The sequence below is a fragment of the Plodia interpunctella genome, chromosome 1, assembly GCF_027563975.2.
Source record: "Plodia interpunctella isolate USDA-ARS_2022_Savannah chromosome 1, ilPloInte3.2, whole genome shotgun sequence".
NCBI lineage: Eukaryota > Metazoa > Arthropoda > Insecta > Lepidoptera > Pyralidae > Plodia > Plodia interpunctella.
Window position 1 is genome coordinate 8,918,026 of NC_071294.1, and position 22,235 is coordinate 8,940,260.

A 22,235-nucleotide genomic window follows, 5' to 3' on the forward strand; every position below is an offset into this window, starting at 1 on the left:
TCATCAAATCAAACATTTCATTCATTCAATAAACAATGGCGGACTCAATGCCGGCTCAAATGTATTTTTTCAATCTATTCTAATTCGTACGTGAAACAAATGTATTTCTTTTATAATGTCAAAACAGGGAAAAAGAAAAATAACTGTTGAGCTTCCGAAAACGAAAGATCTATCCAATAGACCAAGTGTTTTTGAGCGTCTCGGTACCAAGAAAAGTTCCTCTGCTGCCAAAAAAACAACTGAACATTGCAGACAGTGGGCGCAGCACGGTAGTTGCGTTTACGGTAAAAGTTGTAAATTTGCATCTACGCATACGTTGATAAGTCCGTCGAAGCAGCGCGCAGCTAACAAGGACACTGAGCAAAAGCGTTTGGTAAAAGAAGATGGAAAAAATAGACTTCATTCAACAGTAGTTGTAAGGTCAGGCCGTAGCCCTGATGGTGAAATTGACAACTGGGACCAAAATGACCTAGAGTATGCGGATACAGACGTACTTGAGAAAAGAAGGCAGCAACTTCAACGTGAATTAGAGTTACAGTTGAAAATGGACTCTGGCAAAGACATGAGGAAGGATAAAAAGAAACCTGTGTCCAGCACTTCATCGTCTAGGAGTTCCAGTTCCTCAAGTGTTTCTTCGTCGTCTTCTGACGGCAGTTCATCATCTTCGTCCTCTGGCAGGTATCTATACTGTTTAATAATATTCAAAGTGACAGCATATTAAATACTCAAAATAGTTATAATTTCACTGATCTTGAAACACAAACTAAAAGTCGGCAAGGTTCAATTTGTGAATTTTGTTATATACAATACTTTTCAAGTGAGATCAGGTCAGGTGTTCCAGTTAACAAGTTTTATTTTCTTATTAAAAAAGCCCATTCGGTTGCATGTAATGTGTGCAATAAAACTGAAGATTTGCTTCATGTTTTGTTGGAATGTGACCAGTACTCAAGCTTAAGAGATAAACTCCTGTGTGATCTCTCTTGGGCAATGGTGAAATCAACATTATGTTGAACAAACTGTTAACTCGGGAGGCCAGATGTATTTATACATTCTGGAGAGGGGGATGACGCAAAGGCAGACTAGAGAATAGCAAATAAAATGGAATTTCCCCATGAGGCTGGCATAGTCGCACCAAGCAACTGAAGCCTCAACAAAAAATAGATTAAAAAAAAACAATACTTTGATTTATTTGTTAATTTTTTTTATAGGGATGCAAGGAGAAAAGTCAAAAAAGGTAAATTGAAGAGAAACTCCAGTTCCTCATCAGATGGAGATGTTCCAAGTAAAAAGAAATTTGTTAAAACAGACCAGCTTAAAAGGGACAAAGCTGATGGTAAAAAAGCTGCTTTGAAAAAAGATGACAGGTTACTTAAGAAACATGATATTGTGAAGAAAAAATCTGTCACCAAAACACCTATGGGAAAGAAGTCTTTGTCTCCAGGCAAGAAATCAGGTGGTACTCCTCCAATCACATCAAAAAGCCTATCAAAAACTGTGACAAAACATGGTAAATCTCCTCAGCGGAGAAATAGGAGTACTTCTCCCCATTCTAAAGATAGGGATAAAGACAGAGACCGCACTAAGGAAAAAGACAGAGAAAAGGACCGTGAAAAGGATAGGGATCGTACTAGAGGCCGCAGCCGGTCTCCGCGAAAAGGTAGGTCTAGATCACCACGGAAGGACCAAAAAAAGAAAGAGAGTTCTGATAGGAGTCGTCCTGTTTCACCTAAAAAGCAAGTAAGGAGAGATGCTAGTTCTGACAGACATAGGAAACGATCAGTAAGCAGGGACAGAGATAGAGGAAGGGATCATAAGGATAGATCTTTGGAAAGGAGAAAAGATAAGCATGAAGACAAGGACAGGCATGACAGGAAAGAGAGACGTGATAGAAATAAAGATAACAAGAGGGATGATAGCAAGCGAAGGGGGCGAGATCGCGGCTTGGGCAACAGGGGTGGTTCTGACAAAGGTTTAGAAAAACCAAATAAACCTATGGAAAGACTGCTTCCTAGGCCTGAAGAACGACTGGCAGCCCTTGCTGCTATCTCAAACAGAAATCTTGAAACTGATAAAAATTCTACTACATCTAAAGAGAGACAAGATACACAGTCTGAGAGGGGTGGCCGAAAACAAGACAGGGTGGAAAGGGACCGTTCCACTAAGAGAGATAGATTGGAAAGCATGGACAGGGAACAAGGTGATTATGAAATGGGTATAGACCGCCAGTATGACAATGATCGTAATATGGAACATTATGATAGGGGAGATGACAGATATGACAATGTAACTAGAGATGATGATAGGTCACCAGGTTATGGCATGCAGGGCAGGGAGAGACACTATGATGCCGGGTATGACATGGCTGGACCTCCTAGAGGATATCCCGAAGATGATGACAGGATGTATGGAGATCATATTGGAGATCATAGAGGAGTAGACATGGGTAGGTAATAAGAATTAATGCTGATAATAGTTGATTCATGTCAATTTGTCTCTTGGGTTATGAAGATTTAGTCATATTTTTTATATGTTTGACAATATTACACACAATTCTAATTTCATGAAATTAATTTTGCAATCTGTTTCTTTTTTATCTTTTATCAAATATGGGCACTTTCTGTTGCTGTCACAATTTGCAAAGGCGTATTGTAAGCGCTTTAGGGTACTTATACTACATATTTTACCCCCACTACCATTGATAAAAAAATTGTATGTTTTTAGGTTACGATGATCGCCATCCACGCCGTGATCGTTCGTGGGAAGGAAGATCTACTTCTATTGATCGCGAACGGGGTTATATGCATCCACATAAAGACTGGGATAACGAAGATTATCGCGCAGCAGATGATTGGGGCAGAGACCGACATTGGCCCATGCATGATCAGGTACTTGAAAGCTGAAAAATTTCACATTTATGCATTTATTCCAATAATTAATTTCATTGGATTACTTTGTTTTTGTCTGTTATTCTCCAAACTCCCTGTATTCCTGTGTGATTTATATTCAGTTTACATAGAGCTTCTATATCTCTCATGTACTATTTTATTATATGATTCGAGGAAAAGATATCAAAGTTTTTCAAAACTATCTGGTCATCTGACTTTATAATTTATTCATTCACTGCTTTTTCAACTTTTGCTCTAGGTGAGTTTGTACTATCAAGCATTGTACGGTTATGAACCAATTGATTACCGTAAAAGAAAATATAAAGACCCCTGTTTCATTCTCTCCCACATATTCCTTGGCTGTCCTTATCATCATTTTGGTATGTACTTTATTTATTAATATTATTTTAATTCTTGTGTCAGTAAAATATAAATGTTTGCTACATAATTATAGTATTTTTCAGATGAACGAGTGGGGTGAAAAGGAAGAAATGGAAGGCTGGCATCATCGAGGTCATCCTGGGCCACATCGAGGTCGGGGCCATGGTAAAAAAAAATCTTGTACTTTTTGTCAATAGTTGAGACAGATAAATACTGATGCAATACTTTCGTGAGACGCTCACTACTTTCGACTTTTAATGAATCAATATATACATATAAAACTTTTTCGTTACTGAGTGACTGACTGACTGACAGACAGATAACATACAGCTGAAACTACTGGGCGTAGAAAGCTGAAATTTGGCATGTAGGTTCCCTAGGGAGTGTAGGTGAGCACTAAGAGAGAATTTTTGGAAATTCCACCACGGGGGTGAAAATCTTTTATATTAAAGTTCTACACCGTTGAAGTTCACTAACTTGAAAATTTGGATTTTAGTTGTTTAAACAAATTAAAGAACACATGTTTCAAGTTTTTCTGAAAATTAACCCTCAACATCTTCAAAAGGGGGGTGAAAGGTTGTATGGGACTTAATACAATTTTCAAGATAAAAAGCTGAAAATTAGTAAAAATACTCTTCATCATTTTTAGGAATGACCAAGATATGAAGTTCAAAAGCTAGCTGTTTAGATAAAATTCTGTACTGATAAAAGTCGCTTAGTATTATAGAGTTGGTTAGTTTAGTTCTTCTCCACGCGATCCACGAAGCCAAACAAAACCCATTGCCAATTTTTGTAATGCGGGCTACAATCGTACTTTAACAGATGCCGACGTCAATGCATGAAAATTGCGTAGTTTATGTGATTTTATATGTGATCTCTGTGCATCTTTCTTTATGACTGCACAATGTCCAATCATTAGTCAATCAAACCAAACCCCCGGGTCCTCTTTTATTTGGTTCATGGGGAGATCAGTGTAAAATAAAAATCAAAGATTTTAAGGGACTCATTATTAGTATTCACATACTTATTTCTTATTTAATTGCATATGACTCTTATGCAGATGACTACAGTAGAATGAGAATGGATATGGGCAGAGGCGACGGTAAAAGAAGAATGGTGAGAAATGAACCAGAGGCTCCGGCGAAAAGCACACCTCCCCCCGCACAAGCGGCCCCCGCCGCCCCTCCCAGGCCGGATACCGAAGTCGAAGATAAACCAATACCAGACGATCTCAGCGAAATAAGCGATGACCCTGATGATATACTTGAAAGAGACGATGTTAGTATTCATGACGTATTATCACACCCTAGATTTTTAGTAAAATGTGTAAAACTAGTTGTTCGCCGCGAACTTACACCTCGCAAACACAATATTTTTTTACAAAATTATGAATATTTCAAAAACGACTAAACCGATTTTGATGACCCACGAACTTAAAAATTCTATTTACAGATCCTCCATACCTTTTAAATTTCATCAAAATCGGACCAACGGTTCGAAAGTTATCGCGTTACAAACATACATACAAAAAATGTATTTTTGCCCCAAGTATTATAGAACGTTAGACCTCAATAGGCCAATTATCTTTAAATACCTATTGGGTTGGATTTTGCCAGTGGATAGGTGAATGATGGGAAGGTTTGGGTATCCAATTCATGCAATACTTAGTAAAAACAAAATTAAAAATCCATTTTTCGAGGTCAGAAGAATTTTTCGTGATATATCACGTTATTCTAATTTTGCTCATCATCTTTTAGATGGGTGATCAGAATATGGACGAAGATAGCCAAACTGCGCAACTAGTGGATGAAAGCACTTCTAAAGTAGAAGGTTCCGAAAAAGAATCTACTCAGGTAAATTAGCAAAAATTAATTTCATTGATTTAGCAGTAATTTTTTCTTGAGCTCGCCTATGTTACAAACAGCTTGCCAAAAGGATATTCTATTGAATTGGATGGTTGATAACTAACTTCCAAATCATCACATTAAAATCACAATTATTTTTCAGGATACTAGTGGTGCTGGTGAAGAGAAGGACATCCAAGAAGTTAAAGATGAAGAAGATGTAACCAACTTAGATTTTGAAGAAATCTCAGATGGTGAATTGGAGGAAGAGAGGACTAGAGGTGATCACTATCACTACATATAGTATATACATACAGTATAAAATAAAGTCGCCTTTCGCCTTAAGGTTTCTTCTTGTTTTGATTCAGGTTTCTTTATTATTTAGACAATTTATTCTCAGGTCACACAAACAAAAACTTGTACAAAGGACTCCATACTCCATATGCGAAGGCGGGCCGGGTCATTAGTATGAGATAGATATAATATAGAGTAGGAATTGTGATAAATTACTTTATTTTATAAAATATCGCTGTTTATTTGAATTTGAAATATATTTCCTCATGAAGCAAATAGACAATGACCTCTGTCATAATATATTTTTCTTGTTTATTTTTGACTTTGATATTAAATAATACAACCCTTTTGTTACAGCTGGCTTGGGTGACGCTTTAGGTGTTGATTGGGCAAGTTTAGTGGCAGATGTGCACCGCCGTGAACATACAGCCCCTACAGGTGGAGCTAGGGATCGCTGGAGGCCTGAACGAGTGTTATCACGGCTTGGCTTGTCTTTTGATATGGCTGGCAAAGATGTTGTTGAGAAAATATTGCAAAAGAACGCAGAAACACTTGAATCCACAAAATCTGAAGATGGAAATACAAACGATACTGCTGAAGGGAATAAAAAGATGGAAAATGGTGAACAAAAAGAGGAAAAGAAAATAGAACCTCCTCCAGATGTCAATTCACTACATCCTGTAGCTGCTATTCAGGTAACATATTTGTTTCTTGAACTTTTTCTTATTTAAATTATATTATCCCACTATTAGGCAAGATTTTCTCCCAATTGTTTTTACTTTCTTCAAATAGACAATGAACCAATGTAATTGAAAGGCATTGCAATTGATAAGCCACAAATTGTAATCTGTGACATGAAAAATACGATGTTTGTGAATGTATTATATAATATGTGAAAAATGATTTATTTTTTCCATAACAATCAATTTGTATTTATTAAGGTATTGTAATTGCAATCTGAACAATGAGTTATAAATTTCTGGCATTCACAATATCGAATGTTAGGTTCACTTATTTCAATTTTGACTTTATAGGTAGCGATTCAAAAGCGAAAGCGGCAACGTGCGTTGTTATTTGGTTCCGGGTGTGAGATCACTCGCGGGTTGAGCGCGAGACGCGACTTGGCGCTGCGCCGGTACCTGTGCCAGCTGCCGGCGGCGGAGCGCTCGGGGCAGACGCGCGCCGCTCCGCAGCCGGCGCTGTTCCACGCCGCACGGGCGCTGCTCTTGCAGGCGCCGGTCACTGGCTGACGAAGATTCCAGGGTCTACCTGGGCCATAAAACAATGTGCAATACCACCATGAACATCCTTTTGGCGGATTCTAGTGTGACTGACTATCCATACAAACATTAAAAGTGGAAAAGGGTTGATTTTCCATGTCACCCACCACCTTGGACTGTATTATCTAAGTGATCTTCAATAGACTTAGCATGTTGATTATTTTTAATGTGACTTTGTTCATGTTCTTCCTTGTGTTATGTGATGTTTCTGCACCATGTTTTTCTATTACCAATTAATTTTTATTGAAAACATAATTTGCATATATTTGGCAATATATCTGCATAATACATTTTGTAAATCAATGGTTACATCGCTTAATTGAAGCAAAAAATATATAAACAATATATAAACTTTGAATCACACTATGTCTTTATCTTCATTTAGTAAAAAAGATACATCAGCTCCAACAGGATAATCAGTCTTCTTCTGGCCTCTGCAACAAGTTCATTATTATTCATGGTTATTAAAACTACAAAAATATGTATCTAAAAAGGGGCTATTTCTTTCAACTGACTTCAGTATAGAATAGGGTGGTTGAATTTTTTGTTTTGATGACTATACAGAGGCCCTAGTATTTATAGAAACACCAGTGAAAAGAATACTGTGATAACAACAATGCTTTTAAAGATATGATAAAAACATACTTTAGGGCTTGTCTTAATGCTCCATACTAAATGACACATAAAAGTGGTGTCACAATGGTAATATGTCCTCCAGCTGGTCACAGTCTATGAATAATCTTAAATACCTATTTATATTTTATCTAGATTATCATATCTTTTTTTAATTCTTTGACCTTTTCATCTACCCTATGTCCACTAAAATCCATCTTGGAGATACATTGATCTTTTTGCACTATGACAATGACTATTGCCCATAAAAGTTGTTTTAAAAATGTATTTATTTATTATATGTACCTACTAAGGAAATAATGAAGTAATAGACATGCTTATTTGACTAGAACCTTGATAACAATTGATTTAGAAAATATATTTCTTATGTGGTCTATACTTACTTCAAAAATAGTGTAGCACCAGCCACACCCTTGACAGCCAAAGTGTCTCCATCAAGCAGCAGCATTGATCCCTCTCTCAAACAGAGAACTGGAGAACAGTGATCCATTTCCATATATTCATAGATTCTTTGATCTCTTGTTTCACCTTTATGTTTGTCACTTTCAACTCTATCTATATAATGTGGATTGATGTTGAAAGGAACGATTTTGATTGCATCAAATGTGGGAGGATAGATTATGGGCATATCATTAGTCGTGTGTATGCTTTTTGTTGCCACATTTGTGCCTGCACTGCTGCCCATGTATGCTAAGTTGCCTTCATTGACTCTAGTTCTAATGAGTTCAACTAAATTATTTTCATACAATCTTTTTAGGAGCAAAAATGTGTTGCCCCCTCCCATGAAAATAGCTTTAGCAGAATTCACAGCATTTGCTGGGTCAGGGTAAGAATGTATACCTGTGACGTTAAAACCCCAAGGGTCGATTACTTCTTTAATTTTTGCTGTATATCCATGAAAGTCGTTTTGAGCATATGGTATAAAAATCAATTCTTTTACGTTGTTTCTGTAAAAATGTTAGTTTACAATATTGCGGTACTTCGCCGAATATAACAAAATGAATTTTTAGATTAATTTTGTAATCAAGATAATTCGCTAGATTATTTATACATGAAAAGCCACTAGGTATTAATAATTTACTACTTACTTTTCCAGAAAGGAGCATATTTCTTGTTTCGCAAATTCCAACATAGAATAACCGTGACAGTTCGAGGAAGACAGTAATAGGGCTTGACGAAGAGATGGCATTTTTATAAGACCAACAGTTATTATAGCGTTAACACCATATATTATTGTACACAATCGGAAAATAATAAAATATACTCGGTCAACTGCTTGATGTTGATAACAAAAAGTTGAAAAAATTACCCCCCGTTCCCCTCATGCCTATTTGCTGGTATGCTGTGATGACATGTGCGTGACATTGACAGTTAGTTTTTTAACATTTGCCTGATGCTGCATAGCCGCAACGCAGTTCGCACTGTGCACGTACATTATAGGTACACATCAACCTACCTAAAACTCGCCGCTATTATCGTTGACAATACTTAGTACTTCCGCCGGATAAAACGTTCGCAAGGATATTCATGGAACTACCGTTAAATCGTACATACAACTTTGTCCGCTTTTTATTTTTTTTACGAATTATAAAATCGTAAAAATACGTGAAATCTAAATAAACTAGCCTATCTTATCCATTGCTTCAAACAAGATTATTTAAAATAATTATAAGTACATTACATGACTGAAACACAAGAATCATCAATCAAGTCTACGTTCAAAGCCATTCTAAGCAAATCACACGAAGAGTTCCACTTGGGCAAATAAACCTATTTTGGTTTACACCATAAAAGCAAATAATTAGGTTCAGTCGCAAGCAGATAAACCTGATTTTTTTTGTATAAGTTATTATCTGCCCCCGTTTATATATTATAGCTTAGCACCCAACAACCTAAGTATAATCTCGTAATTTGAACGGACGGAAGCTCTACGCGCCTAAGGGAAACAGGCGTTAATTATGTCATACTTATATAATATGTACCTACATTGTATAATCAATGAAATTATGTGAAAATAAATGTGTACAAAATACAATTTATTTAATAAACTTTAAAAATACGTACATTCTTACACTCAAAACCTAATTAATAAAACACAATATTTTCGAAAATAGCAAAGTTCTTAAGTCTAAGAGGTGAGGATGAAGAATCTTTCTTCATGAGGTTTATCACAGCCGGGGCCGAGGTACCGACGGCGCAGTTCCAAGTCGGGCGGGGCGGATATGTCGTCCTGAAGGATCGTGTATGCTTGCTCTATTGTACTCTCGATTTCCGATTTTAGCTCCTGAAAAGAAAGTTTATTCTTCGAAGTTACGTACTCCACGCTAATATAATGGGGTTACTTACAGTAGATAGGTATCTAATGGTAATCCACACTGATTACATTTGGATAACCAATTACATACAACATATTCACTGTATGATAGGTATGCACCACGCCTCAATAATGTTCTATTTAGCAGTCAAAGTACACCATCAGGAATAAATCATTGTGCTGTATGGTATGGATGGTACCTACCTAAATATTTAGTGTCACTATACATTCAGAGTCGTCACCTAGGTAACTACATGAATAAAATGAGTGATAAATAGCATAACTTTTTTTTAACTCCTTCGAAAATTTCAGACGGCTTTTATGTTTTATCTAACTACCTACTTACATGAAAAAGAAAGAAAATGGATCTTCAACAGAAAAATCGGGTCATGATCGTTTATAATAGGAACGACCTTTCTATCGAATGTTTTTGCACAAATATATTTATCTTGACAACATCGTATCGTATCTTACGAGTATTACTGCCGTCGGAGTAGAATAAGACATATTTATATAAGTATATTCAGTTTATTTTAGGCCATATGGCGTATTAACATTTACGCAGTTAGGTAGGTATCTATCTTGTTTTGAAATTTTGGTGGGAAATTGTCTAACGACGGAGTGCTAGTGAGCTAGGTTACGAATTAAAGTGTTGCTTTGAAATAAAATTTTCCACACCGCACAATAACAAAAAGTAATCAAAATTTTTCTGGAGACACTGTGAAGACACAGCTTTCATATTTCGAAATCCGATGAAATTCGATGCAGTAGAAGGGGTACTTAAAAGCAGGCCTTACTTCAGGTCCTTCTAATCATACTTAGTCAATTAGATGCAGGTTTGATGTTTAGCATATGGAAATTTCTTGAAAGTACCAGCCTACCACCTCAAAGATCAGTGGAGCGTTGTTCGACTAAGGCGTGCATTTGTCGTGCTGGGGTTAGGATTTCAGGCAGTCCTTCACACAGGTTCGGCGATGGTCGCTCGTCGGGCGGGCGTACTAAGCTAGGTGGCGTTCAGGTGTAGCGGTGCGAACTTGTGTACCGGATCTCTCTTATAACTATGAACTGGCTATGGCCAGTTTGTCAGCTAGCGACTAGCGACTTTCTAGCAAATGACGGCATATGGTACCTTATACTAGTCTGGCGAGAGTAACGATGCCATCCTGTGCAGGGAGCCATCCACAGGATCTGTGTGATGACCAAGCAATGGTCATGGCTCTAAGCACACTAGCAATATGATGGTAGGCAGTACCTCATACAGATCTGGCGAGCGTCGGGCGCGCTCGGCCAAGGCGGCGTGCAGGTGGTACAGCAGCAGGCCGCGCAGGTGCGCGTCGCCCGCGTGCAGCGCCGCCACCGTGCGCAGGGTGCCGCGGCACAGGCTCTCTTTCAGCGCCAGCCGTACTTCCGACAGCTCTGGAAGTGTAGGTAATTTTGTGAAAAATAAGGTAATAACGAAGTTTTTTTTTTTGAGAATATTACAAATGCGAAAGTAAGTTTGATTGTTACTACTTCAAGTTGTATCTACTCAACCTATCTTCTTGAAATGTAGCATACAAGTACAGACTAGGTACATAAAAATGTCTGTTTAAAAATTTTAAGCAAAAATTTTAAGATACCCGTGGATAAGATCTAACTTCAGAGAACTTTTCTATATGCATTAGTTTATTTTTTAAGATCAGATACGAACTTAGGTAGATGCGTTTGCGTGCGTTTTCCGTTGTGCATTAGTGAAATAAAAAAGATGTCTTCTTTTCTTTCTTAATGTCGTTGGAATAATAGGTTTCTTTTCGTGAATCGCGATTCAATTATTATTCAAAACAAGTAGGTAGGTACAGAAAGACACGTGCAACATTATGCAAACTTACGTTATTACGTACCTACTTAAGATATATAAATTAGATCACTTTCATTTATGATTGAATTTCGCTTTACATTTGCCGCTTGTTTAGAAATAATTGGCACCACTGAAAATGTAGACCTTCATTGATCTTCCACGGCAAGAAGCCAAGTCGATCACTCGCGTCGATATGCACTAAATGTTTGTCAACAATTGATATATTTGAATTAGTCACATCACTATCTATATCATTGAATACTTTTATTACAGCTGTAAATTCGATTGAGAATAAATTAATTTTCGAATATAGAATACCGATGACACTGGTTGAAATCGAACGATATACTTAGTGTTGCGAACGTATTTTCAAAGAGATACTAACGGCACTGGGAGGCAGATCCACCTAGTCACAACGTGCGGTCTCGCGTTTCTCGCAGCAGCGCCCATGTCATTCGGCGTTCAATTGACCAACTGACCCTCTCGAAGTAAACGTCCCCGATTTTATTCTATTGCGTAGTAGTTACTCGTCGCATTCCGGGGGACGCTATTCTGAACGACCGATGCAATCCTAACTGCATAATTTAATACACGCCTCATTGTTATATCCATTTGCAACTTTATGGATTGACGCAGTTATTGCAAGACACAATACACAAGTGACTGGAAATTTCGTGAATGATAAAAGTATGAATATGATGGTTTTATTCGTTGTTATAGAAATAACGAAAGTAGTAACGGAGGCTATAAAATTCTTATAACTATAGTTTCGAGATTCTTAGCTCATCGGAAGCTTAATATATTATAGAATAGGTACCATAGGCTAGCCCCTTCCTCCACTCTTAATAATGATTTGGCAAATTTAAAAGTGTAGTATACAATCTGTGTGTACAATAAACAAATAGTCGATGTGTGGGTTGGATGATATAAATGTAGTGTTATCTCGGCCTGAATGTGCATCAACCGTGTCAAGCAAATTCAGTGTGCGTTTCCATTACATTGTGTTAAATACTACAATATAATGCAAAGGCAATATAAAAATATATATGTTCTATTAAAATAAATTAAAAAAATATATTATTTCATTCTTTGTCCGACATGATCCCGTTATAAATGAGGAACTTACTAAAAATCTCCGAGTGAGTATGCATAACACTGCATATAGTAAGTATAGTTACGTAAATATTAATTTTGGAGGAAGTTTATTTACAATACTGCCAAAAATACTGATTTTAGTCAACATCTGCGAGGGTGTTTATTATAGAACATTTACTAACCCTAACAGTGTGTTTTGTAACTATTTGCTAAAACTATTTTAAAGCGCAATAAAGACAATACAACATTTGGTTTAACTTTTTTATGAATAACGGGGCACCTAAGTTATAGCTTCACAATTAAATGTCTGATTTGGCGGTTGTGCCTAGAAGAGTAAAACTGAAATAAATATATTTCTCCTTCTCTCTTAGCCCGAGCTTATCCATTTTCGGGTGAAATTCAATTTGGTAGGCTATTTTATTAATTCCTAGTTTATTAGTAGTATTCTAACATATACATACTTATTAATGTAATGGAAACAGCATCAAAAGTGATGTAACCTGATCAGACATTGCGATGTTTGTATCATCATGTGGACACCTTTGATGCAATATCGAATGCCATTGTTTTCGCAGTGTCCATAAGGCACTTTATTCACTAATGAAACTTATTTGTCTCTCGACTTTATTTATATGAACCACTTTATTCATTAACGAAATTATATTGTCATTTTGATTTTGTTTGAGACAGTATACCTAGGGACAGTATACCTACAGGTGTCCGTCAAATATAACATTTATAAAAAGTAAGTAACGACTTCATAATAATAATTATAAAAATACTTTAACTAACTTGGCAGATACAATTAAGTAGGTAGCATTTACAATTGTCATTTTAGCTTGACTCTGCACTAAACACTGCTTGTATCATAGTATACCTAACTAGCACAGCTTACTAGTTATCAATGCGTGACCTATGTTGGTTTTGACATAAATTATTTTACATTAATTTCATCCCATTGAACCTTGACATGATAGAAACCACAACATGCCCCAGAAACACAACACTGACTTGTATAATTTATGAATATTAGGTACATCTTAACAAGAGGTAACCTAGTATTACCTATTTGATTTAGTGAAATAGGTATTTAGAGGTAGAAAGGATAATGCTGTTTCGATTGCACTCGCACATCCAGACGAGTGCGCGGTATACGATTCTTTCTTTTATATGCCAAGAAGGCAAACAGGCATGCGGCTTAAGCGATGGTAAGTGATAACCACAGCCTGTTAACGCCTGCAACTGCACTGCGGGTGTAACATACGCGTTACCTACTTTGTGGCCTAGGAACTTTTGCCATTTAGTGCCCTATAATTACACTGCTTCTCTCACCCTTTAAACTGGAACACAACAATGCAAGCCCCACTATTTGGCGACAGAAATACCGCACTTGTTTCAGTCCATCTTGTTCAGATTCGTGTCCCTTGGAAGATCTCATGAACGGCACAAATAATGCGCTGGCAGTGGCATATCTTTGCTCATAAAATGTTTAAATGTGTAGGTATCTGCAATTGAAGAGACAGAAGAAGAACTCTAGCTCTAATCAGTCCCGAATGGACTGTCCGTCAGAAATAAAAATCGTCGATGTGTGGAAAGCTTTGAGGAAGTTCCATAATGTCGTCACCGCATGTGCCAGTAACGCCTATTTGCTGATGTATGTAGTGGATTTATATCTTATAGTTTAGTATATATAACGTATACTAGCTTTTGTCCGCGGCTTCGCACGCCTTTATTTCAGTACTTAAAAGGAATCGAAACAAAATTTTAGTTATTCTTTTATCGCGTATTCTAAGACAGGTAAAATGTATTTATTACTATCATTCAAATTCGTACTTTTTGTCATCTTTGGATCAATTCCCCGTTTCTCGTTACGATTTCCGCTACGTGTCTCATTCCGAAACTTGTCCTGTCCGGTTCCTGCAAATTGTCCCATGTCGTTTCCCGCAACGTGACCCATCCCATTTCCCGCTACATGTCCCACTCCCGGTTCCCGTAACGCGTGCCGAACATTTCATGGACCTCTTTTCAAAAATAAAAGTTTCGCATAAATTTCCACCCCTATTACATAATTCCCCAAGAGATGCGATTTTCAAAATCTACTTATTGCATTGTTATATTTTTTTTACTAACCACCAGTTTTTACCTAAAATTTCAAGTTCTATTTACTTTAAAAATGATTCCATACAAACTTGTTCGAACCTATTTCACCCTCTTTGGAATGGAATTTCCAAAAAGTCGTCTACCTTCCTGCTAAATTTCACATTTCTAGGTACAGTCGTTTTTGAGCCGTATCAATGCTACAGGGCTATAGTGGGCCCCCAACCTGTGTAAGCAAAAAATAGAAAATGTTGTCCACTTGATCTTGCTTTAAAAATTAGGAAGTTTCCTTGAGTATGAAATTTTCAAAATCTAATAAATGCATTATATTATATTTTACTACCTATATATAGATTACTAACTACAAATTCCCATCAAAAGTTTCATGTGACTCACTTAAAAAATGACGATGCTTCATACAAACTTGCAACTTCTATTTTAAGTCTATGTAATTTTCTAAATCGAATTTTTTACCAACTACAAATTTAAATAAAAAAAATAATGTGTCTCACTTCAAAGTTTGACGATCTCGGTGGCGCAGTGGTAAGGTTCTTGCCACTGAACAGAGAGGTCCCGGGTTGGATCCCCAGTGGGGTCATGATGGAAAATGATCTTTTTCTGATTGGCCCGGGTCTTGGATGTTTATCTATATATGTATTTGTTATAAAATATAGTATCGTTGAGTTAGTATCCCATAACACAAGTCTCGAACTTACTTTGGGGCTAGCTCAATTTGTGTGATTTGTCCTAATATATTTATTTATTTTAAAAATGACGAAGTTTCATACAAACTGGCAACCCTATTTCACCCCCTTAGGGATGGAATTTCGAAATATCCTTTCTTAGCGGACGTCTCCTAATCACAATCTACCTTCCTGCCAAATTTCATCGTCATGGGGTCAGTAGTTTTCGAGATTTCGTGATACGTGAGTGAGTGTTTTTCTTTTTTATAAATATAGATTTATAAATGCACGCCTTGCCTATATCAATTTCACGTTCCTATGGATAGATTTTGAATTCTAGTAAATACATCTCAAAGTCTATCGCAATGTAATTTTCACGGTTAATATTTTTGGTTCATCATCATAACAAGTTGGTATGGTAAATTGTAACGTTAAAATAACGAAATGACAGCAATTCAGACGGATATGTTGGATTAACACGGATGTATAAATTAACGAAGCATATAGCTTCAAAATTATGCAATTTAAATTACCTTGCATAAGGTGAATCAAGGTCTAAGTTAATAAGTACATGTAGGTATATTTCTATGGGGTTTCAGTATTTATTTAGATTGCACGGCAGCAGGTAGTTGTAAAGTGATGTTATAGGCGATTTAAATAAATTTGGACACCAGTGTCAGAATTTATTCAAGTTATTTTAGTTAGCGATTTGAGGTGTTTGTTATGTATCTGTAAAGCTAAATGGAATTCTTTTTCTTTTTTCAATTTTATGCTAAAGTTATACTATCTAATGACTCTTAATTTTTCTTTTTGAACGGAGCATGATTGATAAGCGTATTGAAGTTTTGCCGATGTATTTTCTTTTGTTAAGAGTTATTATGAATGGTTTAAGGTCATAACTACGTATCTCTTATTTACTAAATCATATACATTCACACATAAGATCTAACCTGAACATATGATCTATGATCTAAGATACATAGTCACACCCAAAACCTCATAAGCATCAGTGTTAAAATTGAAAAGGTGTTAATTTTGAAAACTTCAATAAAATACCAGTCAGCTGCAGCCCTTCAGTAAATCCAATTTTGAAACTCAATCTTAATCGCAAATCAACGAAAATATGGTTCGAATATGGTACGAGCCTCGAGAGTCTTTCCAAAATTAGTGTCTCAAGTCGAAACTGGTTGTCTACATCCAAGGTCCCAACCAAACTTCCTAAAACACTTAGCACAGCTCCTATTTTTTGACACGACACTATTTTATTACAATTATCACAATTCCATGGAGTCTTAGGATCTGTCGGCGTTATTGGTAATAGGACTCCTACACATTCCCTGTTTAAACAATTTAGCGCTGATAATCTCGTCCCCAACTCAGTAGGATCTTTACAGCGCTCACATGAACACCAAAATTGCTTAGTCTTATATAATTGGCAGCGCCTTGCAGGCGTGCACCACAGAATTCCAGTGTAGCAGGTCAAGATCTCTTCTCCGATTTCAATGTCTTTACTCGCGTACACGAGCATTGTGTGATCCGTCTTGAAGACATTCCTTGTATTTGGCACACAGTTATGATTAAGAAACGAAGAAAATGGATATATACCTCGTAATGGTGTCTTTTTTCCGTTTGCATTCCAAGATATTCTGAAAGAGTTTACTATCATAATAGAAGTAATTATTTTGATAAGTTTCATATGTTCCTCGGGGATTATATATTCTGAACATAAAAGGTCCAAGTTTTTGGCACTAAAACTGTTTTTGCTTTTTTGCAATAAAGACAAGAGCTGTTTCTGTTCTTCATTCAACAATAGAAGACGAATATAAATAAGTATTTCAGCTTGCACTTTAGTGTTTATCTCACTATTCCGTTTCAATTTCCAATTCTGCACCACAAATGCGCATTCATTTGCATGTTGTTGGGAATTTGCGCAGTCCTCAGAACAAACGAACATCGCACATTTTTCACACGGGTAGCAGGAGTAGCTCGTGTCATAGCAGATGGAGCAGAAGGTCTTGCCGGCAAAATCTGCACGAGGGCCTACTGCTAGGGGTCTATTGGAGAATATAAGAGAGCCTCGTTTTATTGGCTTGCTTGCAAATATTCCACGACCACCAAGTTCCGATGTTTTGATGATCCAATTCCTGGTTATAGTTTCTTCAGACTTGTCCTCATAAATCTTTGCCTCCATGTTTTTCTAATTGGTGACTGATTGTCCAGGTCTGGTAGAACTGGAAGCGCGCCGCGGCTGACTGAAGCCGACCATCGATATACATGACCCGATATGAAAATAGCTCCTGGAATACTAAATTTCATGTTGTTTATGAATACGGCTTACGTGTCGAAACTGACGTAACATTTCCGTTTTACGATTTGTCGAGTTATTTACTACATACTTTTTCATTCAAAATTTCGTGATACCGACATTATAATTACTGTGCATATACGTAAACAGGTACATTGTACTAGATAATAGGTGTGGAATATAAACAACGATAAATGCTAGACTGGATGGTGATTGTATGTTTGTACTATGTATGTGGCACTCGTTATTATAGCTGGCAATACTCATAGACTTCTACTTGTGAGTTCTAATTCTTCTAAATTATTTAGATAACCTAAAAGTTATAGCACGAGGAACATTCTTAAACGAATACACACTCATGGAAAACGTTCAGACGTAAGGGAACTTCAGAACAGAAATCAAATAGCCATCCAAATCCATTATAGTAAACCATGGACATGCCAGATGGTTACTGCGCCACAAAACCCATTTGAATAAATCTAGAATCCATTAACTAATACCTAGTCTTAGCAAATTTTGTTCAAAAAATATGGAATCTAAGTATCTAGGTAACTAGATAAGGTTCGAACTTGCTGTGGTCGTTGTCGTAGCATCTAGTAAACCGGTGATATTTCGTGATTAAGTACGATACAGGGTAAAAAAGGAACCCACCCTATCAACATGCCTCGCTTCGGATCGGTCGGAAAACATCAAAAAGTTTGTGAGCCCAGAACAAAACAGTTCGCATTGAAAAAGCTCAGTGTCGGCCGAGCACTCGCTACTCTCCAATCTCGACCGTTCAATCTCTCGGTATAATTAATCTCGAATTAATTATATCGAGCGATGCTCTTTGTAGACGACAGAAAAATTTGCGCCGTCGAAGGATTGGTATGACAACAAACCTGCCAAATGTCACCATCCCAAACTCTATTTCGGTCACAACATAAATGTTACGGGCCATTGCTCTATCAAATGCACGGTTTATAGATTGGATTTACAGGAGGTCAAGGTCTATTTCGGTTTCACAGATGGTTGATGATAACTTCACGATACTCTCGGTGATAATTATTAACAAGCTGTTTATTGAAACCTGCGATTGCGCAGGATCGGATTTTAAAGCAGATGAAAGTTTTTCTATGTACAGATCTTTTTGTAGGGTTTTTATTCCTGATTCTTCATTATAACGATATTTTCAGAAAATAGGTATGTTGTTATATTTAATAATGACTGAATGATTTTCGGCACGTAACAAGTAATTGAAATTTAAACGAAAATAGACTACGAGAAAGTTATGTCCAATGTCAATTATAGAAGTTTTGGGAGGCTGTTGAATACGTACAGGGTCACATTGGTGCAAAAAATTTTAAATCTTTTTAAAATCAACCCGGTGGAGGGTTGGGAAGGGAAGGGATAAGTACATGTAAGTTTGAAAGGAAATTATTAATAAGTATTGAACTAATATTTAGAAATCAGATAAGTGCGTTTATTAGTTGGCTATGCAACGTGTACATGTCAACTTGGCAAAGGAATGGGCTTACCATTTGGAATAATTGTGAATGAAGACAATCCCGTGACTAGGTAATTGCAAGGTTGTCACATTCTGTAATAATTTTAGTACCTATTATTACCTATTAATTATAGTAATTAGTTTTAAAGTTTAGTGTAATATATTTTTACATAATTATTTGATTGCAACAAAATTTGTGTTTTGTAATGAAATGTAAATTTTCTTATTTAATATTTAATATGATATGTCAAGCGGGATTAGATAAGGAATTTCAAGATATGACGAGAAAATCAAGATTGTGATCATCTAACCTTATTCATATTATACAGATAATGAAAATACAAGATAGAACACAGTATTTATATAGGATTAGCTAGCTATTGTCCGTAGCTCAGCCCGTGGAAAAATGTATTGGGTGTGTTGTCACAGATATTTTCATACCACATTTCTGGTCTTTGGGGTAGAAACGATGTAGACTTTCTTATTTTAGCGGCCCATTCCGGCTTCGCTCGGAACCTCCTCAGGAACCAAACTAGTTATTGGTGAAAACCGCATGAAAATCCGTGCAGTAGTTTTAGAGTTTATCGCGAACAGACAGACGGATGCGGCAACACAGACAGACACGGCAGAGTTTGTTTTATAATATGTAAGGATAAGGATATTCATACTTCCATATCCATAGGTACTATATACTAATACATATTATAAAGAGAAAAAAAAATTGTTTATAATGAATAAACTAAAAACTATTGGACTGATATTGTTGAAATTTGGCATAGAGACAGACGAAACGTACAAGAGTAATATAGGATACTTCTTCGAAGCCGAGATGGACTCTGGTTATTAATATAGAAGTATAGTTTTTTGAACAAAAACTGATGTAGCTTTGCCAAAATATACAAATAACCTCTATTAATTAATCAGATTAAATAAAGTACTTTTGTATGTAATGATTTCACATCTTCGTTACAAACTTTCACCAATACATTTGAAAGTAGCTTTATTGCAAACATGGCCTAAAGTGTTTTAATATTTTAATAATTAGACATTTATACAAAACTAGTGTGTTGGTAAAGGTTATCGTAGCATAAGACGAACGGACGCTTATAACAATGGCATGTTGTGGCGGACGAGTTTGTTTTTGTTCGTTGATAACTATACCACCGGTTACAAATGTATTACGATTTATTATTTTCTGAGCTTTGAAGTAAACCTTTGTATAAAATTGAACTCTAGACGCTATCTAATTACATAGCATTGATCAAGTACCTCGTACGTAGATAAAATGTAATATATTACATTTGTAATAGGTATATTAGTTGTCATTAGATACGTGATGACTTTTGGCAATGTTTGCATTGCCAAGAAACATGTTAGTGGTTTTGCCATTAGTCTTGTTCATAGAATTAGTAGGTACTCCGTAAGAACTTACTAAATCCATAGTCTTGTTAAGAAACAAAAGGGTAGTATGAAGAAGATATATTATTTAAAAAGGTTGGTAAAATCTGTCATACATTACATAAAGCTAATATAAAATAGGACGCTGGCTGATTGTTAGTTTAGGTAATTATATAGTACATTTGGAAAGTCTTACCATGCCAACGATATCCATCAGTCTCGCCTAGTTCCCAAATCATTCGGCACTGCAGATCCAAGATGATTTGATTAGTTTTCGGAATAAATTTTATGACACGATGACTTAAAAAGAATTCTAGTTCTTTTATGTCCTCGAAATTTAGAGTTCCCATCAAACTTCCAAGAGCACTCTGCACTGCACAAATGTTTTGATATGGCACTCGGAGACCACAATCCAGGCATCGCCAGGCGGATGTCGGTTTCAGCGGTTCCAGAGGCAGAAGAGATCCGGAACATTCGGTCACAAAACACTTGAGAGCAGCCAAGAGCGTACCACGCTCAGTTGGATCTGCACAGCGCTCACACTTGCACCAAAAGTGTTTAGTTTTATAAAGATGAGCTCGGCGAGCAGGCGTTCCCCATAAGATACCAGAATAACAAGTAAATATTTCGGCTCCAGCACGTATAGGTTTTACTGTTTTAACAGTCATTTGTCCATCCCGGTTGAACGTATATCTAGTATTAGACGTGCAGCAGTGATTCATCAGTGACGAGACAGGATACAGCCCTCGCGTGCTCACCTCCTTTTTGCCATAAGGGGTAATTACTTGAAATGCATTAGCGTCCAGTGCGCGTGATGCTTGCACCATTAATTCTTCATCTTTTTTCGGAATTACGAAAAAGTTTTTGAGTACTCTAATTTCAGATCCATGTATTTCTTGCGTATGAGCTTCAAGTGATGCCATGAGCTGTTTTTGGTCTTCATTTAATAACAACGACCGTATCGATGTTAACGCACGCGATAGAAGCGTATGGTCGACCTCGTCAATCGGAACTTTAGTAGACCAACGGGAAATAATTTCACAATCATTGTAATGAATACTTGTATCTTGACACTCTTTTGAACACAATAATAATGCACAATTTGAACATTTAAAAAATGTGTCGGAGTCTAATTTGTCACACACTGAGCATCCTGCCTGCAGCGTGTTTCCTGCTCGGGGTCCACGGATAAGAGGATGATCTACGAAGAGTATTTCCCCTGACATGAGGTCTTCAGTGGCAAATATTCCTCGTCCACCTAATGGCGACTCTCCGATGGTCCATTTGCTGACGTGTTGAACGCCGTCCTCATGGCTATAGAGTCCGAGGTGTTCCTTTACCATTAGTGTCAATTGCTCCAACGACAACATCCTGCCGTGACTCGCTCGGTGACGGCACTGCACTGCGCACTCGATGCGAATATAATACAAATCAGCGGGTTTGATAACACTGACTAGGCTGCGTTCGGATGATATAATAAACACATAGCCAATTTGGTGTGCTTTGGTTAAAATACTATGCCCGATCGACGTTCGCCGGCCGTGTGAGGTAATTGTGGAGCGTAACCTGACGTATTTTTCCTGAGCGTTGCCAAACTAATATTTTAGATTAGGCCTGCTCACCGTCAGTTCCGTATTGGCGAAGATTTATTAGCGGCTCTTGGTCGGTATGAACGTTACCTGCCGTTCGCGGTGTGAAAGACG

The 22,235-nt window shown here is 36.9% G+C and overlaps 4 protein-coding genes across 4 annotated transcripts; 1 reads left to right on the forward strand and 3 right to left on the reverse strand.

The window, feature by feature from the left end:
• Positions 1-9: 9 nt before the first annotated feature.
• Positions 10-7,047, forward strand: LOC128671610 (fl(2)d-associated complex component-like). The gene is made up of 9 exons (XM_053748266.1): positions 10-678; positions 1,209-2,443; positions 2,722-2,885; positions 3,350-3,431; positions 4,327-4,544; positions 5,024-5,119; positions 5,274-5,391; positions 5,762-6,099; positions 6,439-7,047. The coding sequence occupies exons 1-9, from the start codon at positions 116-118 to the stop codon at positions 6,652-6,654; spliced, it is 3,030 nt and encodes a 1,009-aa protein (XP_053604241.1). The 5' UTR covers positions 10-115; the 3' UTR covers positions 6,655-7,047.
• LOC128671801 (uncharacterized protein) lies at positions 6,274-8,538 on the reverse strand. Its single transcript, XM_053748570.2, has 3 exons — positions 8,406-8,538; positions 7,701-8,264; positions 6,274-7,118 (listed from the first exon to the last, which is right to left on the reverse strand). The coding sequence occupies exons 1-3, from the start codon at positions 8,504-8,506 to the stop codon at positions 7,043-7,045; spliced, it is 741 nt and encodes a 246-aa protein (XP_053604545.1). The 5' UTR covers positions 8,507-8,538; the 3' UTR covers positions 6,274-7,042.
• Positions 8,406-22,160, reverse strand: LOC128671717 (SET domain-containing protein SmydA-8-like). Its single transcript, XM_053748446.2, has 3 exons — positions 20,729-22,160; positions 10,884-11,047; positions 8,406-9,601 (listed from the first exon to the last, which is right to left on the reverse strand). The coding sequence occupies exons 1-3, from the start codon at positions 21,900-21,902 to the stop codon at positions 9,446-9,448; spliced, it is 1,494 nt and encodes a 497-aa protein (XP_053604421.1). The 5' UTR covers positions 21,903-22,160; the 3' UTR covers positions 8,406-9,445.
• On the reverse strand, positions 16,014-18,828 carry LOC128671742 (SET domain-containing protein SmydA-8-like). The gene has a single exon (XM_053748479.1). It carries the CDS (start codon positions 17,532-17,534, stop codon positions 16,356-16,358), a length of 1,179 nt encoding a protein of 392 aa, XP_053604454.1. The 5' UTR covers positions 17,535-18,828; the 3' UTR covers positions 16,014-16,355.
• Positions 22,161-22,235: the final 75 nt, after the last annotated feature.

Coding starts and splice junctions, on each gene's coding strand:
- LOC128671610 (XM_053748266.1), top strand. CDS start 116: ATGTCAAAACAGGGAAAAAGAAAAATAACTGTTGAGCTTCCGAAAACG. Junction 2,444..2,721: donor TCATAGAGGAGTAGACATGG/GTAGGTAATAAG, acceptor GTATGTTTTTAG/GTTACGATGATCGCCATCCA. Junction 3,432..4,326: donor ACATCGAGGTCGGGGCCATG/GTAAAAAAAAAT, acceptor ACTCTTATGCAG/ATGACTACAGTAGAATGAGA.
- LOC128671801 (XM_053748570.2), bottom strand. CDS start 8,506: ATGCCATCTCTTCGTCAAGCCCTATTACTGTCTTCCTCGAACTGTCAC. Junction 8,265..8,405: donor ATATGCTCCTTTCTGGAAAA/GTAAGTAGTAAA, acceptor ACATTTTTACAG/AAACAACGTAAAAGAATTGA. Junction 7,119..7,700: donor GGTGCTACACTATTTTTGAA/GTAAGTATAGAC, acceptor AACTTGTTGCAG/AGGCCAGAAGAAGACTGATT.
- LOC128671717 (XM_053748446.2), bottom strand. CDS start 21,902: ATGTTGTCGTTGGAGCAATTGACACTAATGGTAAAGGAACACCTCGGA. Junction 11,048..20,728: donor TGATGGATATCGTTGGCATG/GTAAGACTTTCC, acceptor CTACACTTCCAG/AGCTGTCGGAAGTACGGCTG. Junction 9,602..10,883: donor GCTCGCCAGATCTGTATGAG/GTACTGCCTACC, acceptor CTTTCTTTTCAG/GAGCTAAAATCGGAAATCGA.
- LOC128671742 (XM_053748479.1), bottom strand. CDS start 17,534: ATGGAGGCAAAGATTTATGAGGACAAGTCTGAAGAAACTATAACCAGG.